Source organism: Monomorium pharaonis, chromosome 1, assembly GCF_013373865.1.
Source record: "Monomorium pharaonis isolate MP-MQ-018 chromosome 1, ASM1337386v2, whole genome shotgun sequence".
In the NCBI taxonomy this organism is placed as follows: Eukaryota; Metazoa; Arthropoda; class Insecta; order Hymenoptera; family Formicidae; genus Monomorium; species Monomorium pharaonis.
In genome coordinates this window covers 28,494,453-28,509,432 of record NC_050467.1, presented here as the reverse complement: position 1 = coordinate 28,509,432, position 14,980 = coordinate 28,494,453, and the positions used below count along the sequence as shown (strand labels likewise).

Sequence of the window (14,980 nt, the reverse complement as noted above, 5' to 3'; positions counted from 1 at the left end):
TCATAAATTGTGTAGTAATATATACTTACAACCGTAAATAATTTTAAACCTTAAATATATAAGAACAGATAACATTAATATTATTCTTTTCGAACAAGTTTCATTGGATTTGAATCATCATCGATCAATGTTCTTTTTATAACACTTTTATTTCCTTATAAACATTGTACAAAGGATAGTTTACTTCCTTCAATAAGTTTTATATCGGTCATTGTTACGTCCTGGGGGAGGGGGGAAGTGACCGGGGCCGAGCGTAACCCGTGGTTCCCCAGGAGCGTAACTGTTTGTGAGTTTGTGGGTAAAAGGAAAAAAAAAATTGGATCCGGTTATAGAATATATTTTCTTTTATTATTTTTATTATTGTTCTCCCGCTTGTTTTCTTCTTTTAAGAGGTGATGCTCCTTCGAGGGGCTTGAGAAGCCTTTTATAAGCTTCTATGAATCGAGGGGTCGCCTTGCCGGATAAGGCGAATTTCGGGAGCGACCCGACGAAGGCCTCGTCGCTTGTTATGCGGGGGCCTTGCCGCAGGGGTGGACGGGCCTGGCGGTCCACCTTTGCGGGACGCGTGGGAGCTCGTATAGGGGCGGTGTCGGTCTCTGGGGGTAGCCGGGGCGGCGGGCGTCTGAAGGGAGCGAGGTTTGGTGGTGGTGCGTTATGGCAGGGTGGTGCCGGGGCCACTAGTCGGGTGCAGGGGGTAGGCTGTGGAGGCGGCAGCTCAAACGGGCCCGGTGATCCGTGGCGTCTCGGGGAGGCGTCGGGGGGCGGAGGTCGATCAAAGATGCGAGGATCGAACGTTCCAGCCTCGATGAGACGCCATTTTAACCGCTTGATCTGCCGCTTCCTTCCCCCTCGGCGAGACCGTGGCATGATGTCGCACTGTTTGGTTGTAAACCGATTTTATTAAAAGAGCCCATGATTATATAAAAGACACGTGTCAGGCAGGTAAATTTTTTAATAAGCGAGTGTGGTAAGAGTCATGTAATTTGTGTAATGTTCCTCTCTTTCTCTTTGTTAATATTTATTTCCCTTTCTTTTAGTTTTTAAGAAATATTTTAATCGGCGTAATTTAGATGAGAAACCGAGTCAATCTGCCTAGTTTTGTAAAAGTATGAATTCGTGGGGATAAAGCGCCCAAATAGGCGAGCCCATTGCCCATGGAGTAGGAAGGGGAGTGTGGGGGATAAGCGCCCTAGTGGGCAGCCCGTACCATCCCACGGAGTGTAAGCCAGAGATCAACTCGGATTCTATTCTTACCCATCTTGTTCGGTTTCACACGGACGCGGACCAAGAGTATGTGAACAGAGAGAGAGAGAGAGATAGAGAGACAGAGAGAGATCAATGATAGTTATTGTTATTGTTCGCGTAGTTACTGCCTGCCACGTGAACGACGCGGTTCTTAGTGGTGCTTTTTAGGAAATGAATTTAGGCCAAAAATAATAGAAAAAAAAAGGAGAGTACCTCTTTTCTTTTGTGGGTACTGTTCGGATGCTAATGAGAGGAAGAGCGTACAATTTTGCGACAAGGTGTAGAGAGCGTGAGGGGGAAGCGCCCAGGGAGGGCACAACAAATCCCACGCCAAGGAAAGATGGGGGCGTTTGTGACGGAGAGCGCCCTATGGGCTGCCCTGTGGTGCACAGTTAGGTGGAGGGACGACGTAGGGGGTAAAAAGCGCCTTAATAGGCGCCCGTTGTCCCCTGGACACCTCCTTACTTAAGCGCCCTGGTAGGCGCCCCTGGCTTGAAGTTCAGGGAGGAAGCAGGCGCCTGAATCGTAGCGCCCTGCTTCCAAAATGAGGATTCAGGGAAGTCGCTGTTTTCGCTTCAGAATATTTTAGGGAGCACCGAGGATGGTTTGCCCCGTATTTTTGCCCCACTTAATTTAATAATACAAGTAAGAAATTTCTTTTTAGTTACTAAGTATAATTTTTATTATAATTTTTGTTAAAGAATTATATTGAATATACAAAAAAAAAACTTTGTTTTAAATAAAGTAGAGTGAGCTTACATTTGATAATTTATAAGAATGAATTTTACGGCGTTTTGTAGATAAGGGAGATGTTACTTACGCACTGTTCGGTTCTTGTTAAATTCTATCAAGAATTTAATGGTCACAATGTCGTATACTTGGTAGTAGTCTTATTTGTAAGAGCACGAAGGCTAATAATTATTACACGGATAGCACTTTCTTCCTGCAGAGTAACGTCTATGCCTACTGGCAGCGCGACTCGTTATATGAGCGAGAATGCTGCTTCCTGAGGATCTCGCGCTCCTTATATACCCCAAAACTAGGGGGTCCTAGAGGTACGCGGGTGTAGGGAAGCTCAAATCCATGGAAAATTCCGCGACAAATAGCTATTATTTTTGAAATTTTATGGTTTCTAATTTTTGTTCGGATTATTATAAACTTCGGTCAAGAGGTAGCCAGGGTGATTAGCGTTTGAATGCTTCCTTCGCCTTTCTCCTATCATCTCTGTGAGCGGAGTAATTAAACCGCATACCTTGCGACGTAGCTTTCGTCGGGAACCGCCGGGTCCGAGGAGCTACGCCCAATTAACAGCAATAGTTGTCTAATAGTTCGCGGGTAACGCTTCCTCGCGAGATCGGTAACGTCCGAAAACGGTAGCCTGCTTGAACGGTAACTCCGAAAATGCTCTAATTTTCTGGGCGCCAGGCGCGGATTTCCGCGCCGCACAACAATTAACTATAATTCGGTAGCTGGATAGGAAGCGTCACTAATGCCGGTGGCTCTTTTCTCGAAGTGGTAGAGGGGCGTGGTTCTTTATTAATTGAGGGGTATGGAGAGCTCGGATCGAGGCAGGTCGTAGAGAAGAATCGATACTCAGTTGTTAATTAAATAGCAATTTTAAAGTGTATTTTCGTAAAAGGTAAAGAAATGCTGTGTCGACAACAATCGTGGATCTTACTCCACTTGTTAATTGCTTAATTTCATAGAAATGGTTATTACGGAAGCCGGAAGTCGGCACTACAAGAATGCGGAAACTTTGTTCTCTCTCTAAGCGGCGAGAGGCCGTCGGGGCTCTCCGCTCGCCAATCACTCTAATTACAATGTATTCTAACTCGGTATTCGCGGTACTGAACAAATCAATTCTTAATTACAATATGACTGTCGGTACTGGCTTTGTCCGAGAGGGACGTACTTAACACTTAAATATTCGGGCCGGTCGGTCCGATCTTTCGTGCGGCCACGAGACTCTACTTAATACTTCAAGTCTTTTACACTAATAAAGCAACAACAGCAAAACGGTATCGGATTCGGGTAACCGGTAACACGACAAACGGTATCCCTTATCCGGTCCCGCACGAAAGTCGACCGCCTTACCGAATCTTACGGAATTCCGCGTGGCTGCCGAGTGATGGCCTTACAATAATCTCTTGATTCTCGTCCGTCGAAGTTGGTCTCGAGGGCTCGTCCTATGGCACGTACTATTTCGCCGTCAACCGAACAGTGAGGAGCCCCTGTCCCGCGCCGGCCGGCTCGAGCCGTCGCGCATGCGCGGACGCTCTTCGATTTGCTATCGCTGGATCCACGTGTTTCCGCGTGATCCTCGATCCAGCGCCGCGCTGCCTCGTCCCTTGAACGGCCCGTGCTGAACACGTGCTCCAACCATGTGCTCCCTGTTTCCGCCGTTTCGGTAGGTCCGGCTGGCCAGGCCGCGACCAATCCGATCGGGGTGGCTGGCGGTTCCATGTCTGTGGCCGCTCTTTCGTTCGCTGCCCGGTGGTGCGTGCCCACCGCGTGATCCTAGCTGGGAGCCGTCGTGTCCCCGCGCTGTTAGTCGGCGCGGCCGGTATCCTTTGCTCAGGGACGGAAACGTTCTGCGGGGCCCGATGCTCGGCACGGCGGGGAAACTCCTTGAGGGGCGCTCCTTCCACTGTCGAGTGTCCCCAGCAATTCCCGCGACGGCTGCTCCTCCGTCGCCTCTGACACACTCTTCCGATGAGCCCTCACTCGGCGCCTTTACTTTAAACGATTGTCACTACAATCGGGAAAAACGGTATCGCGGAAGCTAAAAATTAAAATAAAATAAAGTAACAGTCACATCCCCCTCGGTTCGGCGAGGAGTCGCCCCCGATCGACCCTCTCGGTCGGTCCTGTGCCCTTGTGACGGGCGCCCGGATGCGCCACGTCACAACCTTCGTAATTACTTTACTCATGCTATCTCATTCATACTTCCCGATCGGAATAATGCTCGAGCTATTGCTATCCCACTTGGCACACGCGCTCCGCGGCTGGACCGACTCTTCGGCAGCGCGAGAGTGTCACGCGTGAACCGCATGGTTGAAAAATATTCACATTACTCCAGGTTGTTAATAATGTGAAAGAGTTATAGCATGACTGCGACGGATTGCAGTATTATTAATTAACAAGGGAGTTGAGGGGTGGCGGTTGCACCCTGTCGTTAATAGCAAATAGAAAGGTGACGAAAGAATATCACTCTTTTAACGAAATTTTTAACTATACGTGGCATGATTCGATGGATTTGAGCTTTGACACTGGGAGTAATAATCCCGCACGCAATAATAATACAATTTAATAAAGAGTATAAGCGTAGGGTGTACGCGCTAATACCCAGCGCGTCTGATTTCGTGGAGAGGGGAGCGCTCGGTGAGACGGGTGCTCCGGCGGAGCGCGCGAGAGCGCGGTGCGCGACGTGAGATGAAATAGGTGAAAAATCTCATCGAACGTAACAGTCATATTCTCCACATTTAAATAAAAAATATCATCTATAAAATAACAAATTTAAGTAATTATGCATAATATGATCCTTTCCGAATTTTGATATTTTCTTGCAGATTTCTTCGTAAAAATGTATGTTGTGACTCCAACAGTGATAATCAATCGGAGGAGCTCGAAGAATATGTAATCTACTTAGGTTTTTTCATAGAAATAATTATAGAGCTCTTTTTGGGTCGTAAATATAAAAAGTGTGGAATATACCTTGCTTTTTGTGAATAATCGAAAACCCATATGAAATAGAATAATTGGAATCCAAGTGAAACGGCGATTTGTTACTATAAATATACCAAAATTAACATTGTTTCACTTCACATCTCCACGTGCTTGACCCAAAATGAGATTTATAATTGTCTGTTTAACATAATTTTTTCGATTTCCACGCAAAATCCACCTCACGCTCCACTCCCCTACTTTGGCTCAAAAGAGATCTATAATAGTTCTGTTCCGTATGGACTTTCGACTTCTACGCAAAGCAGGATTCTTCTTGAGCTTATGAAGCGAAATCTGTATCTATGTTTACATATTATATCCTATTTACAAAAATTATTATATTTATAACTTTTTAATGAATAATAAATAACGACTAAAACCTTTCGTAAATTATTCAGGAAAGTGACCTTAACGATATATATCAAAGCTGTTATATATTTTTAATATCAAAAAAGTCGAAAAACTATGTCGAAAAAAATAAGTAAAAAAATAGGCAAATAAAATTTTCCAATCTTCTTTTCATTAATTATTTATTATTGTCGGAGTCATAACACATATTTTTACAAAAAAATTTGAAAAATATATCAAAATTCGGAAAAGACTTTATTATGCATAATTATCCAATCTGTATTAGACCAATAACAATATCACATATAATATTTTCTTAAATATTCTTAATCAAGTAATTACAAACTTGCAATCTGTACGTATGCCTTTACTTCAATCTCTTGCCCTTTTTCAAACTCAGAATAACCATCGTAATTGACAATTTGGATTTCCAACTTATACACACCATTAGTGATGGAACCACAACCATATGTTTTAAAATTATTAGAAAACTTATTAAACATAGTTTTTACAAACCCACGAATAACTAAAAAATTTATCATTTTTTATTTTAACTTATGTCAGACATCCTTTATAATTAATATAATTATAATAAGATATACATATATATATATGTATATATATATATATACATATATATATGTATATATGTATGTATACATATTTTATTCTTAATATATTTTTAATATTACTTACGTATATATGAATTTAAGTGATTGCAAATATTCTCAAATTCTATTTGTTGAGCTTGCATAGATATATTTTGTTTAATATCAAATGCAGCCAAATTGTTCCGTCGAACAAGGAAATACTTAAAGAAGAGATCCCGATTCTTCAGGTATAACGTCTATGTCGACCCTTTTCCACAAAAAAGAGTTTAGAGCGGGGGTAACGGACGGAGCGGGGGAATAGGACGAAACAGGCCTATCTTTCGGTTTTCGTTAACACACTTATGTATAACACTTCGAAGAGTGAGGTAGTCGAGCCAGTGCGTATTACAATCGACTCAGTGCGATACCGAATCGCGTAAGTGTAAAGCAGCTCGCAACAACGGTTGTGAGACCGCACTTACAGCGGCGCAAACGTACGCGTCCGATATTATACGAACGATCATTCGAAAGCAGGGCCCCGGCAATCGACGTATCTCCCGACGAGAGATACACGCGTTAGACGTAACGCGAATCCACCACCGTCTTCCCATCGAGAGCGAGACGACTTGCGTTAATCGTAACGCAGGTGGCCATTACGTACATACGTTAAACGTAACGTAAATCTACCAGCGTCTCCTCATCGAGAGCGAGGCGCTTGCGTTAATTGTAACGCAGGTAGCCATATACGAATCATCGCTTCACAATTTATCCGAATCGAACATTCTTCATGTAATTTATTGTGAGAGGTTTTTATGCCTTCGGGCTTTTCTCCTCAGAGCCAATAAAGGTCATTCCCTTGTGCTCAAATCACGACGTACTTATTTTCCTCACCCACCAAACCATAACCACGAAAGCTTCTCCATGTTGGAGCCGTTTCCGACCATACACAAATTATTAACTATTGTATTTGATCTTACAATCAACTAGTATGGAAGAGTCCCATTATTAAAATTAGCGAATTTTGATATCTGTGTTTTTGCACCATCAATATTGTTTGGGATTCGACGTTAACATAATGTTTTCCGATAAACAAAAATATTTGTCTCTAGTCGTGAAATTGTTATCGGGAATTCGTCATCTCATCTCGCCGAGCCGGAGCGTGGACCCGTGGATTTCACACGTCCACGCCGTGATCGCGTGAGGTACCGGGCCGATCAGCTGCTTGCTCTTTCCCGATCTTCACCTCCTAACAACGAATATCGGGGGAGAGTAAGGCGCGTTACCGAATTTCGGCGCGAAGTTGAGTCAGTCTTGTGTCTGCTCTTGATCGCCAAGCCTCTCTCAATTCTCTAACGTTCATTACTCGGGGTATCCCTCGACTAGATTATCAATTTCGAATCTCATTCACGTTTGAGTTAAGATCTTTCTATTATATTGTGAAAGTGTCGCGAAATCGCGAGTGCGCGGCGTGCGTTGTGACGTCGCGGGAAGCAACGGTGATCTCGTGTTCGCGATCGAACGTCTGCCTCGCGATTAGTTTTTTTCGGTCTCGTTCGCGCTCAAGATCTCCGTCCCGTTGGGGTGTCCTGACAAGCGCCCGGCAAGATATCCGCCGCGCAATTAAAGGCAGAAAGGACAACCGTTCGACCCGAAGATTTCCGATCGTTAATAATTGACTCGTCGTTCCCGCACGCTCGCGTCTTCCGCGATTCGCGCGAATTGTATGGTTAATTATTTAAGAAATAAATGGTGCTTCTGACTGTGAAAACCAATCCTGCCTGTTTTTCATTCGTGTTTGTGAAACCTCCAGCGAGTCCGCGGATTCGCGCAACACGTCCTCCGCGCTCAATTCTGAGCGGTTCCGGCCTCTAGCGCATCCGGTTGCCGTCGGCAAACGATTTCGCGCGCACATTTGTTGGTCCTTCGAGCCGGATCGCGAGTGCGTGTGGAGGGCATACATTCGTTTTTATTTCGGTGCATCGCATCATGTCTCTCACGGCATCTCAAGCATTATCGAGCCAAGGGGTGCGACAGCACTCTATTGAACGAGCTCTTGATAACTTTAAGAAGCTCGGTCGAAACAATTTGACGGCGGCGAAAATTCGGTCGCGCGCCACGTCTCTCAAGGAAATCTGGCGTTCATACCAGGAAGGTCACTCCACGTTAATGCAGATAGTTCCTGTCGCCTCCCAGTCTACAATAGAGTATTTCAGCAAGGCTCAATACGACCAGACCGAAGAAGTGTACAACACGACGTTGGATTATATGATGGACTGTCTGGAGGATATCGAGCCAGTAGTGAGTCACCACAATCAGTCTCTCGAGGCTGGACCTGCCGTTCATGACGCGACTTCGCTCTCATTAGTGCATTTGCCGCCTATAAATCTGCCGCCGTTCGACGGGAACTATGCGGATTGGGAAACATTCCGCGATCGCTTTACTTCCTTAATCATTAATAATAAAGACTTGAATGATTTCGGACGCATGCATTTTCTCGTGTCGTCGTTAAAAGGCCGTGCTAAAGAACGTCTCGCGACTCTCGCGGTTACCGCTAACAACTTTAAGCTTGCGTGGCAAACATTAACCGCGCGGTACGAGAGTAAACGACGATTACTCTCGTTTCATTTATCCGCGCTGCTCGATTTGCCCAATGTGAGTCGGGAATCCGCCAACGAATTACAACTTTTATGCGACAAAATTAATATAGCGATTACCTCACTGCAGAAACTCGATCGCACTCCGAGCGATCTTTGGGACGACTTTCTCGTATTTCTGACGTCACAAAAGTTAGATTCGGCCACTCGTAAAGCGTGGACACTTCATACCACTCACGCCGACGCGCCGTCGACGTACGAAGCATTAAGTCGTTTTGTCGCCTCTCGCATCAGCGCACTGGAAGAATGCTCTCCTGATGGCAACTCAAAATCCGCCTCTAAGTCTGCGGCTTCGTCGCGCGTCCACCTTGCTACGTCCGATAACGCAACGCTAACTTGTCCGCTGTGCAAGTCCCGTTACTTTATTAATTTATGTCCGCAATTCATCGCGAAAAATGCGAATCAACGGCGGGAACTCGTCAAGCGATTCAAGCGCTGCGTCAACTGCCTTAGCAGTCGTCACTCCGCGTCCGATTGTACAAGTAAATATACCTGTCGTCTGTGCTCTAAGAAACATCATACGATGTTGCACATCGATGCGGAAGCGAATTCTGATGCGGCGACGAGCACCTCACAACATGCGAAGGTGTCGTCCGACGCGGCGCCCGCAGTCGAAGTGAATTCATTGCTCTCCTCAGCGCAACCGCGCACTAATGTTCAAATACTTTTAGCGACCGCATGGGTCACTGTCAGGGTCGCTTCCGGTCGATCTGTATCCGTCAGAGCTTTGCTCGATCAGGGCTCTGAAGCCACGTTCATCAGCGGGAACGTGGCTCAATTGCTGCGCGCGAAACGCATCCGAATGCCGGTTTCCATCTCTGCCGTCGGCGGGACTCATGTCGGCACGGTGCAACACGCCGCCGCGATCATTATATCTCCTCGTGCGTCGACTACGCCGGCTTTCGAAACGACGGCGCTTGTCCTCAACTCGCTTACGTCGTACGCTCCGAAATTCGTCTCGGACTTGTCCGGCTTTCCGCATCTCGCCGGCTTGTCATGGGCGGATGCTAAACCGACTAGCTCCGACCCGATTCAACTCATTATCGGCGCCGATCTTTACAGCGACGTAATCTTAGAGGGCGTTCGAAAAGGGCAAAGCGGACAGCCCGTCGCTCAAAATTCCGTATTCGGCTGGATTATCTCCGGTCCTCTCGCGCCGACGATCGACTCGTCGCGAGCTTCCGTCGTTCACTCGCCGCCTCATCAATACTCCGCTCACCTCACAGTACACAACTGCTTGCTCGGTCAGTCTCTCGCCGAGGAAATCCGGAAGTTCTGGGAAATCGAGGAGCTCCCTCAGTCTCAGACTCTAACGCCGCAAGATGAGTCATGCGAGGCTCACTTTCGCGACACTCATTCGCGTCGGGAGGACGGCCGATATATCGTGCGATTACCCTTTAAAAGGGGCCCGCCAATCGACATCGGTCGCTCGCGGGCTGTTGCCGAGCGATTATATCATTCGCTATTACGCCGTTTCCGCCTGCATCCGGAGTTGGAACAAGAATACGACCAATTTATGCGTGAATATGAACAGCTCGGGCACATGCACGGGGCATCGCTCTCGCAAGACGCCTCTCATCAATCTGTTCATATTCCGCATCACCCGGTGTTCCGCGAAGGAAGTGCGACGACGCACTTACGCGTCGTGTTCAACGCGTCGAGCGTCACGTCAAACGGGTTATCGTTGAACGATTGCTTGTACGCGGGTCCGAAATTGCAGACGGATTTGCCCGCGATTATTCTGCAATGGCGCCATTTCAAGCTCGTTTACATGGCTGATATCGCGAAAATGTATCGCCAAATTTTGGTCGATCGGCGAGATATAGACTACCAGCGTATTGTCTGGAGGGGTGCTAACGATCAGCCTAGCGATTATCAGTTGCTCACCGTCACCTACGGTATGACATGTGCGCCGTTCCTAGCACTTCGCGTCCTCCGCAGTCTTATCGACGACGACGGGCACCGTTTTCCGTTGGCCATCCCCATTCTGCGCAATCAAATTTACGTCGACGACGTTCTATTCGGGGGTGATGACCAATCCGGCGTCCGAGAATCTCGCGACCAACTCGTCGACTTACTACGCTGCGGTGGATTCGAGTTGCGAAAATGGGCGAGCAACTCGCCGGCATTGCTCAGCGACGTCGATCCGTCGGATCACGGACTCGCTTGCGACCGACATATTGCGACCGATGAGAAAGTAAAGGTTCTAGGCATCGTATGGAATCCGGCGCGTGATGTCTTTCAAGTTAGAGTCTCTCTCTCCGAATCAGTTCCTCGGTGCAAACGAGCAATTTTGTCAACAATCGCAAAGCTATACGATCCCCTGGGGTGGGTGACTCCCGTCACCGTCTCAGCTAAGATCTGTATGCAGCAACTTTGGCGTCTTAATGCGACCTGGGACGAAGACATTCCTGAGACTCTTTTCCGTCAATGGCATTCCATCTATTCTCGGTTTTCCTCACTAAACGATCTCAATATCGCGCGGTGGACAGGAGTCCAATCAAACGTCTCGCATATCGAGCTTCACGGCTTCGCCGATGCCTCCACCCTCGCCTACGCGGCAGCCGTCTATCTGAAGGTTGTCTCCGCCTCAGGTGCAGTGACGCTCTCGTTGCTCGCCGGTAAGTCGAAGGTTGCTCCCATTGCGCCTCTTACCGTCCCTCGCCTGGAACTGTCCGCGGCTCTCTTGCTCGTCCGTCTCGTAAACTTTGTATCTGGTTCGCTCGCGATTCAATCTGTTCCGTGTTTCTGTTGGACGGATTCAACCATCGTGCTTACGTGGTTGCGCGCCCATCCATCACGATGGAAAACATTCGTCGCCAACCGCGTCAGCGCGATTCAAACTCAGTTACCGGACGCTGAGTGGCGTCACGTGCCGACCTCTGATAATCCCGCGGATTGCGCATCGCGGGGCTTGTTCGGTGACGAATTGGTTCATCATGCTCTGTGGTGGCGGGGACCACCTTGGTTGCAAGCCTCACGGGAGGATTGGCCTCGCGAGCCCGCCTCGCCGGTTGTGGATGCTCGCGCCGAGGAGAAACTCGTATCGTTAAATGTAACTTCCCCGCCCGCCCGGTGGGATCTTGCGACTCGGTATTCTTCGTGGCTGAAACTTATTCGTATCACGGCGTATCTTTTCAAGTTTATTAACGCCTGTCGACGCCGTAGCGTCGATTCCTCTTCTCTCATTTCCTCACTTCACACCCCTTCACTCCTCGAATGTAAGTCAGCCAAAACATTTTGGCTCAAAAGCATCCAATCGGAGCTTTTTTCGGTTGAGATTCGCGCTCTAACCGCCGGTAAAACCGTCCCTACGAGGAGCTCGTTGGCCGCTTTGACGCCTTTTCTCGATTGCGACGGGATATTACGCGTGGGAGGTCGTCTCCGTCACGCTCCTCTCCCATATAAAACACGCCACCCCGTTTTGCTGGCGTCGCATCCTCTCGTGAACCTCATTGCATTGCAAGCTCACTTGCGAGTTCTGCACGGGGGGCTGCAGCTCACCCTTAACACGCTCCGTCACGAGTATTGGATTGTTCGCGCTCGAAGTTTGGTCAAGGCGGTCATCCACAACTGTACCGTTTGTTGTCGAGAGCGAGCCGCGATTCCGGTTCAGCTAATGGGGGATCTCCCCAAAGCGCGCGTTTCAACTCCGTCTCGGCCGTTTTCTCACTGTGGTGTCGATTACGCCGGGCCCGTACAGACACGCGCGTCCGCCGGGCGCGGTATAACGTCGAGGAAGGCATATATCGCTGTATTCATATGCTTGGCCACACGCGCCATTCATTTGGAGTTAGTCGGGGATTACTCGACCCCGTCGTTTCTTAATGCGTATCTTCGTTTTTGTTCGCGACGAGGCCTCCCGTCGGCAATGTACTCGGACAACGGCACGACGTTCGTTGGCGCCGACAGGGAGCTGCATTCCGCTTATCAGCATGCCCTGCGCGATCCTGACTTCCAAAGTAAAACTGCATGCGATAACGTCTCGTGGCATTTCATCCCCCCGTCTGCCCCGCATTTCGGTGGATTGTGGGAGGCGGGTGTCCGCAGCATGAAGCATCATCTGCATCGAATTTTAGATCGTACCACGCTCTCGTTTGAAGAGTTCACTACGCTTTTGTGCAGGATCGAGGCATGCTTAAACTCACGTCCGATCGCGCCGTTGTCCGATTCATTCGACGACTATGAGAGCCTTACTCCGGGACATTTCCTGATAGGCTCCGCTCTCAATGTTCCGCCTGAACCTTCGCTGCTGCAACTTAACGAAAATCGGTTATCGCGGTGGCAACTTATTCGTCACCTCTCTGAACGATTTTGGAAGCTATGGGCGACCGATTACGTCAACACGTTGCAGCAGCGAAGCAAGTGGCGAAAGATTCACCCGAATCTAAAAATCAGGAAAATAGTTCTATTGCGCGATGCGACGCTACCTCCGTGCAAGTGGAAGCTCGGGCGAATCACGCAGCTTCACCCCGGTGCCGATGACATAACACGCGTCGTCACCGTGAAAACCGCAACATCCGAGTTTAAGCGCCCAATCGGGCAACTATGCCTCCTTCCCGTCGAGGACGTAACGTCGAGCGACTAACTCGTTCGCTTCGGCGACATCCTATTCTAAGTAGCGTCGTTAAATTTATTTTGTTTCGACCTTAGATTTAGTTTAGCAGGTCACATTTAAGAATTAAGTTTTGGCCCACCGGATCAATATTTAAAAAAAAATTTTTTTTGAGGTTAGAAAATGCGAGCTAACTTTGCAATTCTGACTTCAGATTCAGCGGGTCGAAATACATAAGGATTGACTAGTCTAGTCCACCGGACCAACCACTTTTTTTTTGTGTGCCTGTGTAATTAAAAACGAATTTTTTTTTGTGGTTAGAAAATGCGAGCTAACTAATGCAATTCTGATCTTAGATTCGGATTCAGCGGGTCGAAATACATAAGGATTGACTAGTCTAGTCCGCCGGACCAACCACTTTTTTTTTGTGTGCCTGTGTAATTACTCGATTAGGCTGTAAATGATGTTTAATTCGATCAATCTCATTATTCCATGCAACCACTTGAACTCTATGTCTACTATTATTATTTAAAATTTTAGTAGTCGGTAATGCTGCGCCTTACCGACTATCTTAGGCCCATCGATCTCATCAATAAAGCCTATTATCTCTCTAAAATTATTAAAATGTAAGTTTAATATTTTTATACGTTTAGAAATAAAATACACAATTTAAAATATATTTCAGAATTGAGAAAGACTCATAGACGGTTATATTAGCAAAATCTTTAATGCTGAAATAACTTTTTTTGTGTAATTTATAAATATATTTTCTAATTCGTTGTATACCTTTACTTTTAAACGGTGATATATAAAATGATATAACCCAGCAAACACAAAGTTACATGTAACGTTCCTGTTAGTTGTAATTTCCCACTCAACAATGTAATTGTAATATAACACACGTGTTATATTACAATTACATTGTTGAGTGGGAAATTACAACTAACAAGCACGTTACATGTAACTTTGTGTTTGCTGGGAACTTTTCTGATTAAATTAAATCAGAAAAGTTATACAGTATTAACAATCAATTTAATATCACTAATGCTAATAAGCATCTTTAAGATTTACGTTCTCCTCCAAAAAACTAAAACTCTGTTGCGAAAAATATTACCTCAATTAAAATTTGAACCTTGACCTTTCTAAATTCCGTGCGGGCGTTTTAACCAGAACAATCACCGAGCATATGGTAATATTTATCACAATTTATCCGATAATATTAACTTACACAGTTGAGTCTCCAGAATGTATAGATTCCAGCATTTCATCAGATGCGAATACAATTGTCTCTCTTTCATTATTTATATTTAAAACGGAAAATTCTTGCTTTCCTTTTGAAACACTATAAATTAATAAATATAAACATGTAATACATTACCGATCAAAAATATTGCATTACCTCTAAAAATATAAATAAAACGTACACAAAAAAAACCATTTTGGTAATTTTGCAAAAGATTTAGCTGAATACAGATCTCAAAATAATTTTGCTAGACCATTAAAATGATTATATTGGACTCTTCAAATGATTACTACAATGTCAAAAACTTTTGCAGTGTTGCTCATCATATTTAAACATCCATCATAATTATTTTAATGGTCTAATAAAATTATATTCAGATACGTATCTAGTTAAATTTCTTATCAAAATCGTTCTTTTCGTGTAATTATATGAAATAATGTAAATATAAAATTACAAATAATTAAGTTCTTTATCATTTTCCTCTTTAATCTTGATTGGTATTAAATGTAATATATAAATGTGTGTGTGTGTGTGTATTTATAATTTAATTTTTATACATTATTAATCAAAAGTATTACATCACTTTTAGAAATTGAGAAGTCGTTACTTTAATGAAGAAAAA

At 45.7% G+C, this 14,980-nt stretch overlaps 2 protein-coding genes across 2 annotated transcripts; one reads left to right on the top strand and one right to left on the bottom strand.

The window, feature by feature from the left end:
- Positions 1-338: 338 nt before the first annotated feature.
- Positions 339-4,552, bottom strand: LOC118647383 (pollen-specific leucine-rich repeat extensin-like protein 2). Its single transcript, XM_036292190.1, has 2 exons — positions 4,155-4,552; positions 339-2,497 (listed from the first exon to the last, which is right to left on the bottom strand). Exon 2 carries the CDS (start codon positions 865-867, stop codon positions 358-360), a length of 510 nt encoding a protein of 169 aa, XP_036148083.1. The 5' UTR covers positions 868-2,497; positions 4,155-4,552; the 3' UTR covers positions 339-357.
- A 3,340-nt stretch (positions 4,553-7,892) lies between these two features.
- On the top strand, positions 7,893-13,148 carry LOC118646727. Its single transcript, XM_036290271.1, has one exon. The coding sequence runs from the start codon at positions 7,893-7,895 to the stop codon at positions 13,146-13,148; it is 5,256 nt and encodes a 1,751-aa protein (XP_036146164.1).
- Positions 13,149-14,980: the final 1,832 nt, after the last annotated feature.